The sequence below is a fragment of the Micromesistius poutassou genome, assembly GCF_964030765.1.
Source record: "Micromesistius poutassou genome assembly, chromosome: 18".
Lineage (NCBI taxonomy): Eukaryota > Metazoa > Chordata > Actinopteri > Gadiformes > Gadidae > Micromesistius > Micromesistius poutassou.
This window is the reverse complement of record NC_140288.1, coordinates 3,826,975-3,849,621: the sequence shown is the minus strand read 5'-3', so window position 1 is coordinate 3,849,621 and position 22,647 is coordinate 3,826,975. Positions and strand designations below refer to the sequence as shown.

Genomic DNA, 22,647 nt, shown 5'->3' with positions numbered 1-22,647 from the left:
ACGGACTCGAACTATTATCCTAAAACAAACATTTAAGCTAACTCAAGCAAAAACAGTTAAAGGAAAGGATTGACCAACAAAGCAAAGGTGTTATTTACCTTCCCGAGTCTTTAAGTCGGCTCATGCGTGTTGTGATGGCATGATGATGGACAGTGTCTATGTGCAGGAGGCGGCACAGGTGCAGGTTCCCAAAACACAGGACATTATGACCACGTCCGTCCTCAGGACCTCAAATAGAAGATTCCCGCGGCTCTGATTGTGCTGCGAAAAATGAGCGTCAGAAAAGACGCAGAGATGAGAGGTAGACGTGAGATGATGTATTTATTTTATTAATGATGACTTGTTTATTTTGTGAATGTTTGACCCATTTGTAACATCATTCCACTGTGTTTGACCTTATGCAGAGCACAATGGGGAGGAAAATGGATCTGTGGACCATTCCAGAGGTAAGCAAACGTTAAGGGCTGTTATCAGTTGCTGGATTAACTTGTTTTAGATGTGAACTACAGTCAAACCATATTGTACATGTTGTAATAACCCCAAAATACCCATTAACCACACTCACATTTCAAAAGCATTGATTTGTTAGGCAGCTTCTACTGTAGACTTCAAAATCGTACATTTTCATTTACATAATGTATAAGTAGGCTAATATGTGTTTGGCAAAGTCAACGTTTTTTTTAAATATCGTTATTTATTAAGAAAGGCAACATGTGTATGTTCTCAGATAGTCATGAATTGAGCAAAATTGTTGGTCATTCAATTTGTAACAACAATGAGCAGGCCTACACTTTGACGTAGCCTACAACATGACGTCCACCTCATATCAGGACGTAGACAGCAGCAGCATGTGTCTCTGCTCATAGAAGCATTATGTCTGAGCGTTCCTAGTAAACCAGCAGGGTGCTGAGAGTAAAGTACTTATCGCTGATATGAATGCAACCACTCAGATTAAGGAGCCACGGCAGACGGTGTTAAGTGTGCTTTCAGCTCATTTGTGGATCTAGCCCACAACTTTGGCTAAGAGGTTAGGGATCTGTTTACGGCTGACTTTATTTTGGTGTAATGATGTTCCTCCGATGCGGGTGCCATTATTATGTGTGTTTTCTTGGCAATATCCTGGCTGACAAAGACCCCCATCGCAATAACAAGTGTCACGCTTTTAGTGACACCACTGTTTTGGCGACACTACTGTTCAGGGAAACGTGTTGTTTATAACAACTTGGAGTTCATTATTTCAGAACAATAAAAGTAATGATCATACATTTAACTGGTTTACATACATTTAATTTAAACACATATCAAAGTAAACAAACCTTTGAAACAGTTGAAAGAAAAACAGGGCCAAGAAGTGTTGTAATCGTGTATCAATCTTGTCACATGTTATCATTGGATGAAGCATGCATTTCACATGTTCAACTGAGCAAACTTCTGTTGAATACACAGATAACATCAATGTAAATGTAATCATCAGTTATCACAGTTATCACTTACTGAGAAAATGAACCTGTTTAATATAACTGGGCTACGCTGTGCATGTAAACATCTTCAGTGAGTGAGGAGACGGTTTTGGTTGAGCTATCGTCTCATCTTGTTTTTCTGTTTTGTTTTCTGGATCCTGCAGCTGATGTTGTTGAAATCCTCCAACACGTCATACGGAACCAAAGCGTCTCCAACACACAGAAGATGAAACACCTGCACAACTTCGTCCAGGTTTGGAATGAAAACAGCATGATCTCACCAGGCTAATGTTACCAATGGTCCTTTGTCCTTGGATCGTATCATCTTGAATGGGGATCCTTCTACTTTAGCTTCTCCGCAGGGTCGGCCATAATCAGGATGAGCTGGGCTTAAAACACCAGGAGCTCATCATTTGGTGACTATTTGGACATTTCTAAATGTTAACGATGACATTTTCGTGTTTGTTTTTGTTTCATTTTGTACAAACAAAGGTACATTATTTTCCATCTTTCTCCATCTTAACTTACATTTTTTCTTCAGTTTTCTCCAATGAAAAGTGACATTTTTGTACATGGTCATTGTCCCCCGTGTGCCAGTGTGCGGCTGTCCCTGCTGTGCGACTCCACGGAGGTGCGCGCGGCGGCGCTACGAGCCCTGCGCTACCTCATCACAGACGGCAGCGTCCTGGACCAGCTCCTGGCCTTGAACGTGGACTACCTGATCGCCAGGTGGCACACACCGCCGGCCCTGTGTAGTCTGATGCCATTCACTGATGTTGAGTCGTTAACGCAGAGGGGGAGAGTGAGCTCAAAGACATGAGGTCGTCTTGATATGTGTATTTGGAGCTAGGGAATCGACACTGTTTTTATACTTAATCCTTTATATTATCCCACAACGATATTGATTTTGTCTTTCTGCTGGTACCCGCAGGTGTATAGACATTCAGGACAGTAACAAGACTGAGAAAACACAGGCTCTCCGGCTAGTTCGAAAGGTACGATTTCACTCAAACACTGCACGTCTCACTCAAGTTTAAGTTTAGAGTTTTGAGTCATTTTCCATGACATTCTTACTGTAACAATTAACAACATTAACGTCGTTTAAGGGATTGTTGCTGTGTTAGTGTTGTAGTGTTACATAACCAACACTGCGTTATAGTGTGGTAGGTAGCGTCATGTCCGGGCTCCGTGTCTCCGCACAGATGTTGGCGGTTGATGCGTCGGTATTCCCCGCCTCCATCACCAACGCCCTGATGGCCCTGGGGAGCGAGGGCTCCCAGGAGGCCGACGACATGGTCCGGCCCTGCATCGCCATCATCTGTGAGCTCTGTGAGTCAACGCCGACGCCAACACAAGTGACGGGCGCCTGCCATAACGCAACGGTTCACACGTAGAATCAAATGAAGACGACCTGACGATCGAGTTGTATTTTTTACGCAAGGCCCAAACGACTGCCTGCTCCATAAACACCTGTCTGTGGTGTATCCCAACGGTCTATATTATGTTAATATATTACTGACATGTAGTTTGTGCATCGACTTTGCTTACTACACATATTACGTTGATTGTATGTATTTCTATATATGTATTTTTTTTGCCTGTCTTTTACTCATATTTACATTCTTGTAGCCTTTTTAATTCATTTTACTGTTGTGTGCTTTCTGTGTTACACATTTCCCATTTAGGATTGATAAAGTACATTTTATCTGATTCACTATAAGAGAACTCTCACTATTTTACAGCCCTATTGAACCCAGCCGTGGTGGCCCAGAGCAGCGGTCTGAGCGCCATCTTCAAGAACGTGATTGGCTGTCGGCTGAACAGCATGAACGAATCGCTGATCGCCACCGTCCTCCACCTCTTCAACCACCCCGACACGCGGCAGTATGTCCGCTCCGACGTAGAGCTGGAGGTACGGCCGACCCAGAGACACGCGAGGAAAACTCAATGAGACGAGAGATTCACCTTTATTTATTTATTCACAAAACCCTACGCAAGTAATGTGGCCCTTATGGATCACTTTTGTAACGGTCTTGGGGCCCATTCATAAGATAAGATAAGATAAGATAAGATTAGATTAAAAAAACTTTATTGTCTGTCACAAGTGACAGAAATTCGACTTTCACAGTTCAGGTTCAATATAGGTTCAAATTCTTACATGAAACAAAATGAGATCTCCAATTTTTGTAATTGTGAAATTTAACGGGGTTTTCATTTTAATTGTATCATAAATGATCACCTTTGTAAACGAGGACACTTTTTTTTATTATTGCTAAATGGGGTTGTTGTTTTTTTTGTCAGTCGCAATGTTCCCATTTTTCTGTTGCTCGCAGCAAATCCTGGTCCCGTACACGGACTTCCACTACCGACTGACTCCTGACATCGGAGAGGAGTGTCTGAAGTCAGTTCTGGGTTTCAAAATCACAATTCTTTCAGCCCTCCTCTCGTTGATAATGTTGTCATGGCTCATTCTTGGGTGGATGATTTTATTTGTTGTGGTCAGAGAGAACAGAGATGCTCGCTTCCTGGCCAGTAAGATGTCAATTATTGCTACATTCCGCTCTTGGTCAGGTAAGAATTTTTGTACACTGTGCCGTTTATTGGAAACGTTGTCCGACTGAAATGAGTCTGTGTTAATTGTGTTCAACCATAATTGTGAATCAACAGTTTTGAGTATGGTAGGGCATTAACTCAAGATTCCCATGGATACCAACATTTTATAAACCTCTTTTTAAAGAAGTACTGGAATGACCTGATGACCTGGCAAAGACTGTTTTTCATTGTTCGTTAGTTTGACCACACTCGACCTTGTTGCCCCTGCAGGCATTGTTACCCTGTGTAAGAAAGGAAACTCAGGGATCCAGTCTCTGATTGACCTGCTGTGTATACCAAACACCGAGGTGAGGGTAAGTATTCAGAGCTACAGTGTCCTGCATTCATAGCGGGCTGAAGGGCATGCGGTGTAACCTTGCATTTAATCAAAGCTCTGTAAGACAGACATGTTTTTTTCTGGTTTTTGAAGCAATATTTAACTTGACTCGAAATATATTGTTTCTGTGTTGAAGATAACATAACAATTCTTATTTGCTGGCCGCTAAAAAATAAGTAACTAGGAAATTAGCCAATAATTGTCATTTTGATTTCATGGGGATTTGACACACTGTCTCCTCATGGTCCGACAGAGAGCCTTGTTAGAAGTGATCTACGAAGTCTTCCTTCTGGACGTACCGGTTGAGACAACAGACTTTACCGAAGCGCTGATCAGTGTCGGTGGGTATAGACAAATAGTTTTAACATCAGACAGAATATCAAGCCTCGGGGAGTTGTTGTTTACACAGGTACTTTTAATGTGACACATCCTGTAGACCCTGGTAGACATCAGGAAGCCTGGAGGCTCACTGAGGGCTTCATCGTCTCTGAGGCTCTGGTTATTCTTCCACAACGTTCCCAATCAAGGTATTAAACGTGTGCATGTTCTCCTTTTGGTCGGTTCTTTTCTAAAGTGTACATTTGATGATTTCAGGTATAACGAGATTACAATGTATTTAATCATCTCTAATGTGATTTTTTTTTTCTTTCTCAGACCGAACCTCATAGACAACTACCTGGCGTTCCTACTGTCCACCTTCATCCATAGCAGACTTCTCGAGGTGAAAGAGGACTACAGTAGTTCTTCAGTACCATCTTAAAATGTCTTGTTTCCGTCTCTAACTGTGGTGTATCGCTCCTCTCCAGGGTCTGGTGGAGCTGATCACCAGCAGTGATGACTTAATCTCAATACAGGCCACAGTCCTACTGGGACAACTGCTCAACATGGTAGTCTCTCTCGCACTCGCTGATCTATCTTATTGCTATCTGTCTATCTGTCTATCCGTACATCTACCGGCACATCCGTCTGTCTGTCTGTCAGTCATGCAATCCTTTTTGTAAATGTAGGATCGTAAAACAAACAACAAATGATCCTTAAGGAAATAATCACTACACATAGCCATGCCGTTTACCGTCATGTCTGTCTGTCTGTCTCAATATGTCCTGTCATATGCCCAGATGTCTGTCTATGTCTTCCTGTCTGTCTGTCTGTCTGTCTCTATATGTCTGTCATATGCCCGTATGTCTGTCTGTCTTCCTGTCTGTCTGTCTCTATATGTCTGTCATATCATATGCCTGTATGTCTGTCTTCCTGTCTGTCTGTTTGTCTGTCTGTCTCTATATGTCCGTCATATTCCCGTATATCTATCTATGTCTTCCTGTCTGTCTATCTGTCTCTATGCGTCCGTCATATGCCTGTCTGTCTGTCTATGTCTTCCTGTCTGTCTATCTGTCTCTATACGTCCGTCATATGCCCCTATGTCTGTCTATGTCTTTCTGTCTGTCTATCTGTCTCTATACGTACGTCATATGCCTGTCTGTCTGTCTATTCATCAGCATGTTCCTTCCTCTGTTTCCAGGCCAACAGCATCCTCCCCCACTGCCACAGCCACCACCTCCACTGCCTGCCGCGCCTCATGAACATGGCCGCCTGCTCCGCCGTCCCGCGGGCCCACAGACAGTGAGTCACCCCCCCGGCCTGGTCACCCCCCGGCCTGGTCCCCCCCCTGGCCTGGTCACCCCCCCGGCCTGGTCACCCCCCCGGCCTGAACCGTCTGAGCTGTCACCCCTGTATCCAGAGTTCTAGCTAGTGGTTGAGCGTGCGGCTACGACTCATCAGACATGATGTGGAAGACCAAGGGAAAAAGATACATTTATTCGTGACTCCTGTGAATTTATTGAAGGTTCATCATCATAAATAGATAAATGGATTATAATCTACGTGACATTATCCATACCGAAAATAGTGTGAAGGAATTACGCTGCACTTGGACCTGGTGCAACAGACGAGGTCATTTTGTATAATCACGTATCATCATTATCATGAATTGTCATTCCAAAGCATTGGTTTGAAAACAATGTTTTCCCAGTGACACCAGTTAATAATTCCTGCAACGCGCACACTGATCTTAAGACTCCGGTATCTACAGAACATCTCAACAACCACCCAACAAGTCCATCACAGGGGTCTGGTTAACAGCTTGAGCTTGACCCTCCAGACACGCCAGGGCCGCAGTGACGCACCTGAAGCTCTTCCACGAGAGGACCAGGCAGGGGCCCTCCCCGCACAGCCTCTTCCTGGACCACTTCCTCCGCCGGGCGGCCGGGGTGGCGGCCCCGCCCCACGGGTCCCTGGCCCTCCCGCTCAGACCCCTGCAGAGAGACAAGTTCCCCATGAAGGTAAAACAGAGGACCCCCCCGTCGACCACCTTAAGTCTCGGTTGTGGTTTCCAAGTCGACGCAACGCAACGACCGCACAGACGGTTTCGACGCAGTCGTCAACTTGTTTTGGTTCTGCGTCGTGTTTGAGTGAGCGGATCAATCACAGCCCCTTGCTGCTGCGTCACCTCGACGCAAGGTTGCAATTTTTGGGAGGCGCACGTCAGGCCCCTTGCGGTGGACGCAAGGAGGGTTCTGCAAGGACGTAAGGGGTCCGTAACCCCCTTTGCGTTGCGTCGACGTGGAACCATCATCAGCCCTTAAGGCATAGAGGCCACATAGAGTGGATTCAGAATGTCATGTCATGAAGTAAAAGGTAAGTGTTAGGAATGATTTACTCAAGGATGGCTACAGATAGGCTGTAGACTTTGGGAATCGACCCTAGTACCTTTGGGTTAGGACTCGAACCCCCTGCCCAGGGTCCATCCTGTGCATTAGATCTGACTTGCCGGTGGTGTGTAGGAATGTCCTGAGGCTGCTTGTACTGACAACATGAGCCCTGTGTTTCTGTGGTTCCTCAGGAGAACGACGACGCCCTGCTGGGGAACCTGAGGGACAGCCACGTTCTCCACCACGACGAGAACCTGGACTGGAACTGGGAGCTGGTGCAAACCATCCTGAAGGTCGTGCAAAACGGCCGATAGTATTTAGAATTATTTCGTGATCTTTGTATTTTTTCGGAGGTAGTCCCCAGATCGTCATACTGCTAACTTTTTTCTTATTTTTGACTGTTTATCTCCATTGCTTTCTATATTCTATAGATATAAATATAAATTATTGTCTATATTTGTGCCAGTTGTAAATATAAAAAATATGTGGTCTTCTGTTTTGTAATTTTTTTATCTTTAGTGGCCGAATGTTAAACTGCAAAACAATCGGGATGACCATATACACAAGTGAGTATAAACAAGTTGGACTCCTCAAGTAATCACCATACCCCTCATCAAACAATGACTCAGGAGCAGGTGGGTGTTAGGTCCTGGGCCGCTTGCCCAAGTGTACTTATAGGAAGGCAGCAGGAGTTGGGATCGAGCCTCCTAACTGGGTATCGACGGTACTAACCACTCGGCTCTGTTATCCTGCTGTTTCCCTCGAGGTTTGTGAGGAGGCTCCTGTGGTTCTTCATGCCCAGCAGTAAGCTGTTTGTCTCCATGAAACCCGAGCACCCCCGGGCCCGACAGACCGCCGTGGTCGGCTGTGAACTCATCCAGTTTCTCCTGGACTCGGAGGAGGTCGGTGCAAACCGTTTATCTTGGTCTGCGTTTGGCCTGTGTCACGGCCTGTGTTTACGCGTTTTTTCTTCTAATCTAGTAATGAATCACCTCGGTTTCCCCCTTCTGCACCATTTGTTATCTCATCAACTCATGTATTAGCTAATCACATATAGGCCACACCCATAGAAGTATCTTTAGCCCAACCAGAGAGTGCCCTTTTTTCACAATAAACATGTTGTGTGTGTCTGTGTATCTCTACAACTAGAACACTTTGTGAATAAACTCTTTTATTATGAAATTGAGAAAATACCAAATAGTACCAATGACTCTTCCACCAATAGATTGAGCTAGAGTTTTTTATACCGAAGAAGTTTCAAACTGCCAATGTCTGTACTAATTCAAATAAAGACCAAAACCAAAAAAAAAAAACATTTTTGGAGTATTTTGATGAAGAATTGATTGTTTTTATTCCTAAAATAATGTATTGACTTTAATTGAAACACTCGCTATCTTCTCCTCTCTTCTGTGAATCCCCTCCCAGGAAGGGGATGTCTACCTGGAGGACCTGGTGAGAGACGTCGTCCAATGGCTGCGCTCCTCCACCAGGCCCAAAGCCGACAGCAGCAGCAGCGGTGGTCTCCATGGCAACGGGCTACTACTGACCACACTCAGTCAGTACTACTTCCTGTTCCTGGGAACGCTGTCAGCCCATCGCCATGGCGTCAAGGTGCTGGAGAAAGGGAGCGTCTATCAGTGGTCAGTGGGTCAGGGGTTGTTATTATTATTAAAAATATGATTAGTATTATTTACCTTTTCTCAACCTCCTTTTAGACTTTAAACAGCCAAACCATCTCCAGTCCAAGAAGTTGTTTAACTTTATCAAATGGAATCAAATGTTCTTATCTATATTAATAATAATCAATTATAATTTTAATAGTGTAATTATGTCGTTTTTTGATTTGTTATTCCATTTAAAAAAAATATTTGTCTTCTGTATTTGCTTTTATCAGTTTGCTTGTTAAGCCTTTATATATATATATATATATATATATATATATAATGACGTTTTTTCTTGCCCTCTCGGGGGCTAGGGTCAGGGGGGTGTCAATAATATATGGCATGTCAAGCTCTTTGAAACTGTACCTGTGATTAATTGAATTGAATTAGATTGAATTGAATATATACAGATAGACTTTATAGATATAAGTGAAGGTGAAGAAGAGCTGTGGGTCTGACCCAGCGCGTGCTGAGCTAACGCCTCTCCCCTACCTGCAGCCTGCTGAGCCTGTGCCTACAGAGGAACCAGGAGCACGTGGTGAAGCTCACCGTGTCCACGCTGGACTTCAGCCGGGACGGCCTGGCCCGGGTCATCCTCTCCAAGGTCCTCATCGCCGCCTCGGACGTAAGATCCTCCCACCGCCAAAGAACCTGACGACGGCCTGATTGGTTTGCCCCTGCCCCTTTTTGAAGGACGAGACTCAGTGTGAATCTGAAGATCCTCGGCCATCTCGGTTTTTAAATACCGTTATAGGTCTGTTCCTTTTTGGACACAACAGCGAATTGAAAGACAGCTTGAGTGACTTGAGTGGCAGGAGGGGATCAAGGTTTGTAAGAACAAGAACCCGATTGGCCGTCTCTTGTTTTTCATCAAATGTATATTCTTTAGAGGGAATGACGACATGTAGCATCGGAGCGCAGGTGTGAATCGATCCCGGGTCACTGCGTTGGCAAAAGCCTTATGTGCTTAAGCCTTATGAACCGCTAGGAGAGTGCTAGCGATTCAGCCAGGTTAGTCATGGATGATTCCCCCTCCTCGTACAGAGCGGTCTTCTAGAGCTGCCACTGTATGCCGTCGACAGTACACAAGAAATGGTGGGGGGTCGAGCCCCTGTCGCTAGTGGGTGTCTCGCCTTCAGCGTTGACTTAAGGTGTAACCACTAAATGGTCTCTAAATAGTCCCTTGTGGACCACCTCGTATGTAAAGGGTAGAAAACAGATAAATACACATGCAGAGGCTGAGCAAAGAGTGCCAGCGCCCCCTTAGTAAACAAACATCACTTTAAGGAGGCCATGGCCAGTGGGAACCAGTGGAACGAAAAGTCTGCAATGTTGCTCCCAGTGTGTTTATTTAGCCAACACAAAGTAACGTAAAAACATCAATGGAAAACACTACAAGGGAAAACATATGATCGAATGCCACAACAACACTATTTGTGAATTAATAAAAAGTCATCAACTTTATTCACTGACAACACAATATTTAAAATTGATATCATTTAAGTTTAAAACTTAAGAACAAAATGCCAGGTTCCACCAACAGTACTCTGGGGTGAAACACACTGGCCTATGTGTTGTGGTTGGTCATGTTGTACGCTGATAACACCCCCTACTGCCACCCTCACAGAGCTGCCGGCTGTACGCCACCAGGCACCTGCGGGTGCTGCTGCGGGCCAACGCAGAGTTCTTCAGTAACTGGGGCATGGAGCTGCTGGTCACCCAGCTGTACGACCGCAGCCCGGCGGTCCGTCTGGAGGCCCTGGACGTCCTGGACGAGGCCTGTGAGGACAAGGTCAGGGGTCACGACCTGTGGAGCTCTCCGAATACTTATAAGAGGCTGAATGATTTGAAATGAGAATGAATCATTCTCATTCGAGATTTATGTTTTTGTCAAATGGTAACATGGTACGGTGGAATTCATTTTTTGTGCGCATTCCTACAACACAATTCACATAAGTTTTGGATGATGGACTTGACATGTGAGGACCAATATGAGCCTATTTTTGCTTGGAAGGCAAACTCAATAATGCTATTATTCAGAAGCCAATGTGTGTGTTTGACTGCAGAAGGATTTTCTGAACTTCCTAGACTTTGCCTCTCTTGAGCTCAATCAAAGTAAATTGCCTATCATAGTTTGTTTATCATACTCAGTTTGCTTATCATACTTTGCCCATATGTTGTTTTTGTAAAATAAGGTGTCATTAATGACATGTGTGGTTGTGATTCTCCAGGCCAACCTTCACGCGCTGGTGGAGTTAAAACCAGCTCTCACACACCTCGGAGACAAGGGACGACTGCTGCTGCTCAGGTACCTTACTGTTCACTTACCTTACTATTCAAATACTGAAACACTTCAAGTACTTACGACAAACCACTTACCGACTAACTAAAACAGGAACACACGGCTGCTCCTCAGGTACCTTACTGTTAATACTATTCATTTATTGCTAATTATTCATAGAAAGCACATGATAATAATGTATACACTGAACTTAATGTAAGGCTTTGGATAATAGTGTCCAATAAGAAATGGCATATATTAAAACCAAACATGATATTACTATTACTCCCAGATGGGAAATGAACAGATCAGGTCATATTTCAGCTTTAAAACATCTCCTCTTCTGCCTCCAGGTTTCTGTCCATTCCAAAGGGTTTCTCCTACCTGGAGGACAGGGGGTTCATCACTGGAGAGCTGGAGAGATGGCACAAGGTCTGCTTGCACCTGGACTCTGAATCTCACTGCAATTAGGAATACATCCCATAATAACGCTCTGTGTTACTCATGTTTCCCTCTCTTGCTGTCTGTCTATCTGTGTCTCTCTCTCACTGTCTTTCTCTCCCTTTTTCTCTCGCCCTCTTCCTCTCTGTGTCTCTCTATGTGCGTGTTTCTCCCTTTCTCTCGCTCTCTTTCTCTCTCTCTGTCTTTCTCTCTCTTTTTCCCCTTTTCTCTTCCTCTCTTTATCTCTCCCTTTCTCTGTGTGATGTTTCCCACTCTCGCTCTTGTCTCCATCTCTCTCTGTGTCTCCATCTCTCTCTCTGTGTCTCTCACTCTTTCTCTGTGTCTCTCTCTCTCCCTCCCTCTCTCCCTGTGTACAGAAGTATAACCTCAAGTATGTGGATCTGATGGAGGAGCAGCTGAATGAGTCTCTCACCACGTACCGCAGGCCTGTCCTGAATGGGAGCGGTCCCGCACGCTCCTCCTCCTCGCGGTCCGTTGCTGGGTTCCGTTCCGGTTCTGGTTTTGTTTGTGATGCCATGGCCGTTGGTTTCCCGTCAGCCATGTCCTCATAGATGCCGTTATTCAAGGAAAACCAAATCCCCCTCTTTCAGCTAGTCCACACACATCTTCTGGGAGAGACTTTGATTTGTTTTTCATTTCGGGGCGGGTTGTTTGATGGACATTACTTGGTAACCCAATAGGGCCAATAACAGGAAACACAGCCCGGGAACCAGATGAATCTGCAAGCTCATTTTTATTTGCTCTGCATGGCAAATCACAACAGTTGATATAATATGGGGCGGGGTTTGATACGCTGACTGTACAGTCCTATAGGAGCGCCGTTGAGGCATCGCTCTGATTGGTTGTAGGTCTATCCAATCGCTACCAGAGGCATTGAGGTCTGCGCTCGTTGCCAAGGTACCGTGGAAACGACCTGAGAGGTTCTAGACAAATCGTACGTATCTGGCAATTTCAGTCCTGGTAACTCATTTAATAGTTATAGTGTTCAAACCATAGAGGGCAATTATGAGGGCCGTATCCATGGCCTCATAATTGCATCTCATCCTACGTTTTTAAAAGTTTCGGCATTTAGGTTGAGACTTGGACTTGGATCAATCCACAGCAGTAATATTGAACCCACTAGGTATCCTTTCATCTAGAATAAGTTGTCTTTAGGGTTTGGCGGTTCCCTTGAAATCTACCAGTCGTCATGGTTCTACTTTCTCTTCACAACCAGGTTACAAAGACCAGCCGTGTACCCCCCGGTTCACCTGTACGGCCAGTTGGTCCACGACAAGGCGGGCTGCCAGCTACTGGAAGCACAGGTCGGTTTTGGCCGTTAACCGTCTGGTCAACTAGACTTAGACTTAGACTTAGACTTCGATTTTATTATTCCTATACCCCGAGGAAATTGCATTTTCCAGCAGCTCACAGAGAAACACTTGTGTATACAATAAAGAGGTAAAATAAAGAAACACTTGTATATACAACACAACTAGCTGATGGTTTTATCCAACACGACGCGCAGTGAATTCAGATACACGGCGTCGCCTTTGCGGCATGTTTCAGCCGTCGTTTTCATCCTTCTCTAATCTTTTTAACAAAAACAATCCAAAGTACATAAGAAAAGTAGTTCTCCTTTAGCAGTGAATTTCTTCATATCTGTATTTTTTGTACGGGATCTATTTTAAAGTTTATGTTTGTATTTTTCTGCAGAATGTGCTTCCCGATCTGAGCTCAGTGGTTCGATCCCCGGACCTGGACAATTGGGAGGGCATCAAGACACTGAAAGCTGCTCTCTGGGCTGTGGTAAACCATACATGCAAACCCTTCATTCATAGTGGGACTGGATCGATCAATACTGGTATTGGATGCTGGTTCACTAGTACGTTGTGAAGATGTACTTCCCTTCAAATGCTGGTTTTCTATACCAGCTATATTGTATAGATAGATTGTATAAATAGATCTTATATATCAGATATTGAACACATCCAAGATTGTTTCAGCTTGTTGATACATATATTTGATACATATCAATAAAATAAAAATATACAAAAATATCTATGAATAAATAAATACCAATAATTTGTTACGAAGGACTGAGAAGTTTTTAATATTTGTTTATATTTATATACTGTACTTTTTATATGTGTCTTTTTATACGTATAGTATAGATTCAATGACATTTAAGCATCAGACTAGGGCTGCTCGATTTTGGAAAAAATGAGAATCACAATTTTTTTGGTCAAGATTGAAATCACGATTCTTCAAACGATTCTTTTTGAGTTTGAAAATAAAATGCATTTAACTTGTCTTGAACTTCAGAATCCAAAAAAAAAAATATATATATATATATATATTTTTTTTTTTCAAAAGAATCGTTCCAACTCGATTTTATTAATTTGGAGATCGTTTGACCCAAGAATCGAAATCGTGATCAAAATTGGATCAATTGCACAGCCCTACATCAGACTCAGTTTCATGACTGAGGATGTATTAGGTCGTCTAAACCATGAACATAGACCATACTTGTCGTCGTCCACTGCAGGGCAACATCGGCTCCACCAACTGGGGTGTGAACCTGCTTCTGGAGGAGGGCGTGGTCCCCGAGGTGGTGGCACTGGCCCAACACTGTGAGGTGCTGTCCGTCAGAGGGTACGAGCGCTCACTCTGTTCACAGCCCTGACATGATTTACCTTCACCGTCGGCAACAGCAACCCACCAGGGGTTCCTCTCAGTGTCTCTTCATCTGGTTCCTGGATCCGTGGAACCTAATACATGTACAGTATTTATAGGATATATTAAATGCATCTAGAGGCTGTAATATATGTATTTGGGGGATTTACTGCATGTACCTGTGGTATCTAAGACATACAGCTTAAGGTTCTAAAAGATGTATCTAAGGTACCTAATGAATGTTATGTCAATCAGACACTGTTACCCAAAGCAGTGAATTAGAGTGAATTCAGATAACAGTCATTAAGGAGCAGGTAGGGGTTAAGGCATCTTGTTCACAGGTAGACCAGAACCAGTTGGCCTGGAGTCCAAAACCCTATCCAGGGACTAAACCCTATCCAGGGAGGAATTAAACCCTATCCAGGGACTAAACCCTATCCAGGGAGGAATTAAACCCTATCCAGGGACTAAACCCTATCCAGGGAGGGATTTAACCCTATCCACGAACTAAACCCTATCCAGGGAGGGAATAAACCCTATCCAGGGAGGGAATAAACCCTATCCAGGGAGGGACTAAACCCTATCCAGGGACTAAACCCTACCCACAACAGTTTAAACGCAGAGACCGAATGAAACGATTAAACCCCCCCCCCCCCCTGCCTCCTACCGTGCGGTAGGACGTGCCTCTACGCGCTGGGCATGCTGGGTAAGACGCGGCGGGGCTGTGACGTCCTGAGGCAGCTGGGCTGGGACGCCGTGTGCCACAGCCGGCTGACCCCCTGGCCCCTGGTGCCCGGGGAGGCGGACCTCCAGACCCAGGCCTGCGACACCCTACCCCCCCTCCCACGGATGCGCAGACCCCCGTCAGGGTCCCCACGGACCCGGCGCTACAGCGAGGGGAGCCAGCCCACGGACCGCCACGGTGAGTCTGGGGGGGTCTTCTGTCTCATGGTCTGTATATTACTGCAACCTTTGCAGTCACGGCCGCGTTCACACCGTACGCGTTCGTCGACGGAGGACGGGGGGTGTGTCTGACCGTGACGTATGGGGGACGCGATGTGATTGGCCGACGGATCCGTCGCTGCCTGATAAGTTGAACGTTTCTCAACTTTTCGACACAGGCAACGGTCGCCCCATGCAAAGTCAGTGAGATGCGTCGACGGACGTGTACAGGGTGAACGCGGCATAATTTGATACGATTTGATTGCTATATTACTTATAAATGATTGCTTTATTAATCCCAGATGGGAAATTCGAGATGCTGATTTTATTAGGAATAATGTCACATAATATAAAGAGTTATAAAATTAGATAATACATAGGGTTCACCCCAGTGAGAATGATGCTGTCCTACCTGGATTAACTATTCAATAAACGACACATATACAAGATAAGCAATGAAGGCCTACGATATAAGATATCGTAGAAGATAAAACTGCAAAAAAAAAAGCAGTTTTATGTGTGTCCAGCTGTGAGATGGTTGTATAATGTACAATGTTGAAAGTTACATCATCACTACGACCAGGTTTTAAACCAGGCTACTTTATGTAAGGTGATGTGTTCATCCCAGAAGACGAGCAGGGGAGGGAGCGCAGGGGGCCCCGCCCACGTTCGGCTCCTCATCACCACCAGACCCCGAGGATGACCTTCACGGGCCCCCCCGGGGGAGACCCCCGAGGAGAGGGAGGGGCCGGGGGCGGGCCCTCAGGGGCCGCGGGGGCCCAGGTGAGGCTGAACACCGCTACAACCGGCGGAGCCGTGATGGGCTCCACGGAGACCGTGCCCGCGAGTGTCCAAGGTCTCCAACCCGGGACCCCCACCACCACCACCGCCGCCGCCGCCGCCCAGAACGACGTCCTCCAGACCCCGCAGCCGGACTCCCCTCGGCCCCTCTCCGCCCTGCAGCTCTCCCGGTCCAGGTCCACGTCGCTGGCCCCCCCCAGCTCCTCCTCCTCCTCCGGCTGCTCCTCGCACCGGCCGCACAGCAAGTCCCTCGAGGTGACTTCGGCCTCCGGGACCCTTCTCGGGAATTTCACCCGCTCCTCCTCCTCCACCACCTCCTCCTCCTCCTCCTCCTCCTCCTCCACCACCTCTTCTTCATCCTCCTCCCCCCCCCGGGTTGCCAGGACCCACCTGCTGACCCGTTCGGCGTCCCTGAGGCAGGCCAGCTCGCTGGACGCCCTGGGCTACACCACCCTGCGGCGGCTGCAGCAGCAGCGCATCCAGCCCTTCCTGGGCCGGGGCGAGGCGCTGGTGTCCCCCGCCACCGGCCGCCCGGGCGCCAGGTTCACCCCGCAGAGGTGAAAACGAAAAAGTCTTTGCAATCGTTTTTTTTTTTTGTTGTTGTTGTTGTTTTTTTTACTTGAACCTTGAGAGAGAGAAGGAAAAAAAAGTTAGGGTTAAAAAACGTTGAATTTCCTTTTCCTTGGATTCATAAAGTGTTACCCACCCTAACTTCTGTTCTTCTCGTCATAGTGTGGTAACCCGGCTCCGTAGTGTCCCGTCTCCCCCCCCCAAATCAGTACAAAGTCTCTGATGCAAAAAGACGAAAACATTTATCAAATCCAAACTCATAGCAGGGTGGACATCTCACACCGTAGACGAACCGTAAATTAAAGACCGGGCACCGTCAGCCACTGCAGGTTCTTCCGGTCCTCTCTCTCTCCTTGTGCGCGGCGGGCCGTCCAGGTACTCCGTGGGTCCGTGGGTCTCCGCGGGTCCGTCTCGGTCGGGGAAATGGGTCGTCCGGGAAAGGAACCTTGTGACTTCCTCCTGACTTCCTGTACTGCAACCACATGTTTCCCCCCTTTAGACAGAGCATCAGTTTGCCTTTTATGCGCCTCACCTGCGTGTGATCTCCTTCCTCCTGCGCAAGTGTTTCTCGTCGCTCTGAGTGGTGCAGCGCTAATGCGCTGTTCCCCCAGCGCCCTCTGGGGGAAACGGGTGGTAGACCCCCTGTATCACCTGCCCCCCCCCCCCCCCGGGCTTCAAGGGCCGCTGTGTTCCGGCCGCGTTGCCACAATAGTAGGGGTGTAACGATACACTCATTCGTACCGAAATTTTTCGGTACGGGTCTAACGTACCGTAACGAATGAACGATGACATGAATGGATTTGTTTACAGCTCCACCCTGTCCTCTTGCCCGCAGGTTCGGCAAGGCGCTGAGGTTCGCGACGTTCGACCGGGAGGACCTGCTGAGCCCCATCAACCACAGCACCCTGCAGCGCTCCTCCTCCTGGCGAGCCATGGCAACCGCCGACTGCACGAGCGGTCTCCACGGTGACGACTACATCGGCATCGCGTTGCCCGTCGACGTCACCAACATGCTCCATGTGAGCGTTACCGCTCTCTTTTTTCATGGCTCAGCGTTTGATTATATAATTGATGGGCCAACTTGTCATGACCAAGATAACTTCTGGTAATGTCACTTTGATTAATGTCAACTTGTCATAATCAAGACAACCCAAACAATGTCAACTTGTCATAACAACAACCGAATGACACTTAATGACCGAAGTCATAAACATTTATGATTCATAAACATTTATGATTCATTCAGTTCATGACAGTGTTATGTCATAGTTATGACAGTATCATGACACTCTTATGTAGACCTTCAAATAAAGTGTTACCGTACATTTTTTTAGAGCAGGATTTAACCAATAACCCAGACACATTTGAAGCCTTTGCACTACCAGTTGAGCAAAGGTTGAGTTAAGTTGAGTTAGACAAAACCACAGCCATAAGTTGTGAGTGTCCAAGTTTGTTGGATGTGAAGCCCTTTTACGTTTTGATTCTGCGATGTTGAATTGACTGATCAACGTGTTCTGGTTTCTCAGATCAAACCAGTACCGTTCTTCCAGAAGACATTTAGCCCACCAGCCGAGGACGAGTTCAACGATGAAACATCTGATGGTATGTTGCTTCTGTTCTTCTTTTGTATTTGACTGTTAACTCTTACAGTATGTACTAACTACTACTCTAGCTCTCTTTAAATAGAACATTTTATTTTCAGTATAAAACCTCTTGAGACGTAGCGTCTCGTTTTCGAGGGGGGGATCTGACAAAAGACACAAGATGAGATACCTCACAATGTGCAACAAATAGCAGACATGGGAACAGTTACAGTTAGACTAATTATGAAAGGACAAAAAGAGTCATTGATGCCTGTTTCCAAAGTAACTTACAATTAACTTAGATACAGGTTATTGACATAAACGATTGACCCAAATGTAGGTGTTCTGGCTAAAGGACGCCTCACAGGTACACTGAGGACATTGAGGATCGAGTGATCGACTGATTGGTTTCATTTCCTCAGAGCCCGGTCACATGGGTCACCAAGACGGTGTGGGGTCCCAGCTCGGTTCTACGGAGCTCCACGCGACAGAACCACCGTCCACAGCGAGTCCAGTGGACACGGGGCTGCAGGAACACAGCGATGACAACTGCCTTTACTGTTCTGGTCTCTCAGTGCTGGGCCTGAAGTCTCAGAACTGCGGTCCAGGTGAGATACAGTATATATACTGTATATTGTATTTTACCATAGTTTATTGTGTTTATTTTGTCCATAGATTCACATCGTATTCATATAGATGCATATTCTGCTGATACTCTCATCTTTATCTATTATGATAGATTAAGTTATGTTTGTATTATTCCTTGATTGTGATTATAATTGTTGTTATCATTCAGTTAACCAAAAGTATGCAGGTTATCTCATTTGTAATTCTGATCAAATTTCCAAGCAGAAACTCAACAAGGGCACAGACTCTTAAGTGTGCCGAGACCTAGCGTCAGGGTGGATGTTGATGGGGCTTGTGTGTTGTCTCAGACCTGGTGGACGGGCTGTTGTTCTCTGAGTGGTACAGTACCTCATCCACCCACCTGGAGGCCAGGCTGTCAGGCGTGTCCGGCACCACCCTGTCCCAGGGCTCAGCAGGGAGTGGCAACAGTGCAGAGCTGGTCCTCGGTGAGGCTTCTTCAAGCTCTTCTGTGGTCCTTCTCGAGGTTCCCTCCTTTGGCCTTGGGGCGTTTATCCTTGACATTCAAAGGGCTTCGGTGGTGCAAATTGTGGGCCTGTGAAGCCCCTTTGCGACTGTAAGAAGTTAATATTTTGTATTTTTGGGGACTCCTTTAAAAAATCCCCACACTACCGTATGCTGCCCACCACTGTGTATTTGTGATAAAGGGCTATACAAACCAAATGGACAAATTTGACAAATGTAGCTTTTGCATTTACATTCCAATTACTTCTTTCCATATCGTTTTCTGTATTTTATTATCCTTCTTGCAGTTGTATTGTTACTTTTTTTCCTGTACTTTCTGCTGTGACACCTTTATCTGGGATCAAGTCATCTTTTCTCAGTTGACCTTGATTTCTTGACTTTGAGGATCCCTTTAATAGATATTGTTCTTCGGACTGAATGTGTTTCTCCTTGTCACTTTTGTGGGTCCCCGGGGGGCCAGGCGTGAAGTCCATCCCAGAGAACGGCCCCTCCAGCGGGGTGCTGCTGAGGAAGGAGGTGCTTCGCCTGGTGGTCAACCTCAGCTCCTCCGTGGGGACCAAGGGCAACGAGTCCAGCCTTCTGAAGTAGGAACACACGTTCACATTCACAGTATATATTCATACTGCTCACATTCACAGTATATCTTATTACTGTTCACATTCACAGTATATCTTATTACTGTTCACAGATTCACACTCTATCTTAATACTTTTCTCATTCACTGTATATTTTCATACTGTTCACATTCACAAGTGTTGTTCTTCTTGTGTACAGTTGTCATTTTGGGACTTTCCTGGCTCTTCTGATGGCATGTGTCCCTTCAATGTTATTCAATATAAATTATTTTGATTTCCGATTCATCTTTTTTTTTTCAATTAAAATTATAGACTTTAGAAATATTTCACGGTGAAACAACATTTCAACAAATCAAAGCTAGTGACAATCCTCTCTGGACTCTAAACAACACAACAACACAATAAATCAACATGTAGACATGTATTACACTTCAGTGGTGTATAGCTAGGACAGCCGTTGTGTACCACGTACACTGCCAGCATGGATGAATGGACCATGGATGAATGGTATAGGGGTCCCCAAATGTTCTGCATTCTGTCACCCACCTGTGTGAGTACTTTTGGCCCAGGACCCACCCCCTTTTTGGCCCAGGACAATTAAAGGTAGGGTAGGCAATTGAAAGAAACCAGCAATAGTAAGCTAGATTTTGAAGGCAAAGCAACCAAAAATATCCCACCCCTCTTTTGAGGCCTCCCCCAAAACACATGACTCGCTAGCTTTAGCAATAGGCCTGCCTAGCCTTGTGGAACATCTCTGGTCATGCGCACAGGAGCAGTGTGCGCAGGTAGCCAGATTTAAATGATTTGACAGGCTTACTACAGGCCTTCGACAGCCACAGATACCGGATTGGTCTTCTTTTTTTTGTCAGAGCATTTGATTGATTGATTGCCGTTTGTCGTATTAAATTGCTAATAATATATACAAATAAATAAATAGCTTACCCTACCTTTATCTTTTATCTAGGTGTGGTTCATCAGTACAGTATTTATGTTCGAAACATACTGATGATCAAATAAAACTGACCAGACAGTATGTCTACTTTGTTGTTATAATATAATAATTTGTGTAGAAATATTGTTTGTGGCCATTCCACTCCCTCACTCCTCAATCCCTGCTTACAACCCGCATACGGGTCCCGGCCCATTGTTTGAGAACCACTGGTAAAGACTGGCAGCAGTGGGTGACTGATCCTGCCTTCACGTGCTATGGAAAAGATGATCCTTTCCATTTGTGAACTGGAAATGACGAGTGCGTTGTGTTCAAGTGCTTTGGTTGTCATAGTGAAATGAAACATGGCGGACCCACAGATCCTGACGTGTTACTGTTGAAAAGGTCAAAGGTTATCTCATCTCGGCAGCTCGTGTACCAAAATATTCTACGAGCTCTCCAGTGGAAATGACGACGTGAGGGGGGGGCATTCGTGTGCAATTTTCACATCGGCTTTTGGTATTTACCATAATTTCCATAGCACATGAAGGCACCATTATTCCTGAGAGGGTGTGTCTCCCCCCCTGGCAGGATCAAAGAGAAGTTCCCCCACGCCTTTGACGACGTCTGTCTCTACTCGGAGATCTCCAACCTGATGGCTCACCACACCTTCCGCCTGCACGCCAGGCGCTTCATCCAGGAGCTCTTCCAAGACGTCTCCTTCCTGCCAGTAAGTAGGGAAGCCCACAGTGGGCAGGGGTGGGGGGGGGGGTTGGAGACACTCAGAGTTTGGCTGAATTCCAACCGTCACTCTGCGTTGCGTGTGTCACCCTGAATTCTAAAAGTATCTCTGCGTTTGTGGCTCGCCACTGTTGCAAGAGGGAGGATTGCAACAGAAGGGTTTGTTTCATCTACAGTGGAACTTCCTTCACTAAATGAAGGAAGTTATTTCCCTAAAAGGCCGGCCGGATTACATATTATGAGGAAAAAAAGAAAAGAAAAGGTTAGATGATTCAGCCTTCGGAACGGGCCACACATAAGAAGAAAAAAAAAAAAAAAGTTCTGTTTTTATTCTCAGAATTCTGACTTTAAAGTCAGAACTATGGAATATCTCTTTGATTCAGATTTCTTTTTAAATGACGTTGTCTTTCCTGAAGCTTTATGAAGAGGCAGAGAGCGTCCTGTCTACAACAGAGAACTCAAGCTGATCCAACCTCCTCGGGCCAACACACCAAACACTTTCACTTCCCATTCATCATCCAGCACCGCCATCATCGACCGGATCTTTGCCCAGTCGAGGGGGAGACTGCAACTGGCTCAAACCCAATAAGACCACCAAGCCTGTTGTTAAACTGCAATTATCTACCGTTTTGTACAGGGCTGTTGAGCAACCTATGAGTTGACAATAAAACACTAAAACACTTTTTTGTCTCCCTAGCTTGTTATTAATCAAAGTGTTGCAAAGGATTAAAGTGCATATTAAAGATGACATACATTTAATCTGTGTTGCCTTGAAATATAATAATCACAGAACTTGTCCGGCAGTTATTATATATAATACTGGTGTGATCATTTGATGCATAATTTCTGTACAACATGTGATGAATTTAGTGTGCATGTGTGTATGTTTGTGTGTGTGTGTGTGTTTGTGTGTGTGTGTGTGTGTGTGTGTGTGTGTGTGTGTGTGTGTGTAATACTTTTTCTGGCAGTATATTTATATAGACCATAGATCAACATCAATAGCCACTTAATTCAATGGCATGCATTGATCAAACATTTACTAAACAATAAGAAGTAAGTTATATATATATATATAATATATATATAAGTTATATGTGCCAGTGGTTGTTATGAGCAAGCTGCCTGTTATTGTGTTTGTTGGCCTGTTATTGTGCAAGTGGCTCATATTAAGCTTCTAACCATGCTTAAAAGCTTAATATCCATTCCTTATCAGACAGAGTGGTGAAGCTGCTGCCTTTGTG

General features: G+C 45.4%; 1 protein-coding gene across 1 annotated transcript; it reads left to right on the top strand.

Annotated features, from left to right (window-relative positions):
• Positions 1 to 270: 270 nt before the first annotated feature.
• LOC311363296 (rapamycin-insensitive companion of mTOR-like) lies at positions 271 to 21,873 on the top strand (the record flags this gene model as incomplete). The annotated part of the gene is made up of 38 exons (XM_084483257.1): positions 271 to 301; positions 405 to 446; positions 1,625 to 1,713; positions 1,812 to 1,876; positions 2,058 to 2,189; positions 2,392 to 2,455; positions 2,663 to 2,789; positions 3,203 to 3,372; positions 3,794 to 3,861; positions 3,964 to 4,031; positions 4,284 to 4,366; positions 4,643 to 4,730; positions 4,826 to 4,916; positions 5,044 to 5,110; positions 5,196 to 5,276; positions 5,909 to 6,009; positions 6,548 to 6,728; positions 7,289 to 7,395; positions 7,864 to 8,022; positions 8,609 to 8,737; positions 9,257 to 9,383; positions 10,386 to 10,550; positions 10,990 to 11,066; positions 11,393 to 11,471; positions 11,858 to 11,970; positions 12,718 to 12,805; positions 13,197 to 13,289; positions 14,029 to 14,135; positions 14,834 to 15,078; positions 15,727 to 16,144; positions 16,283 to 16,456; positions 17,305 to 17,488; positions 17,996 to 18,071; positions 18,475 to 18,660; positions 18,988 to 19,125; positions 19,623 to 19,746; positions 21,257 to 21,395; positions 21,823 to 21,873. 38 exons carry the CDS (start codon positions 271 to 273, stop codon positions 21,871 to 21,873), a joined length of 4,527 nt encoding a protein of 1,508 aa, XP_084339383.1.
• Between the last annotated feature and the right edge of the window lie 774 nt (positions 21,874 to 22,647).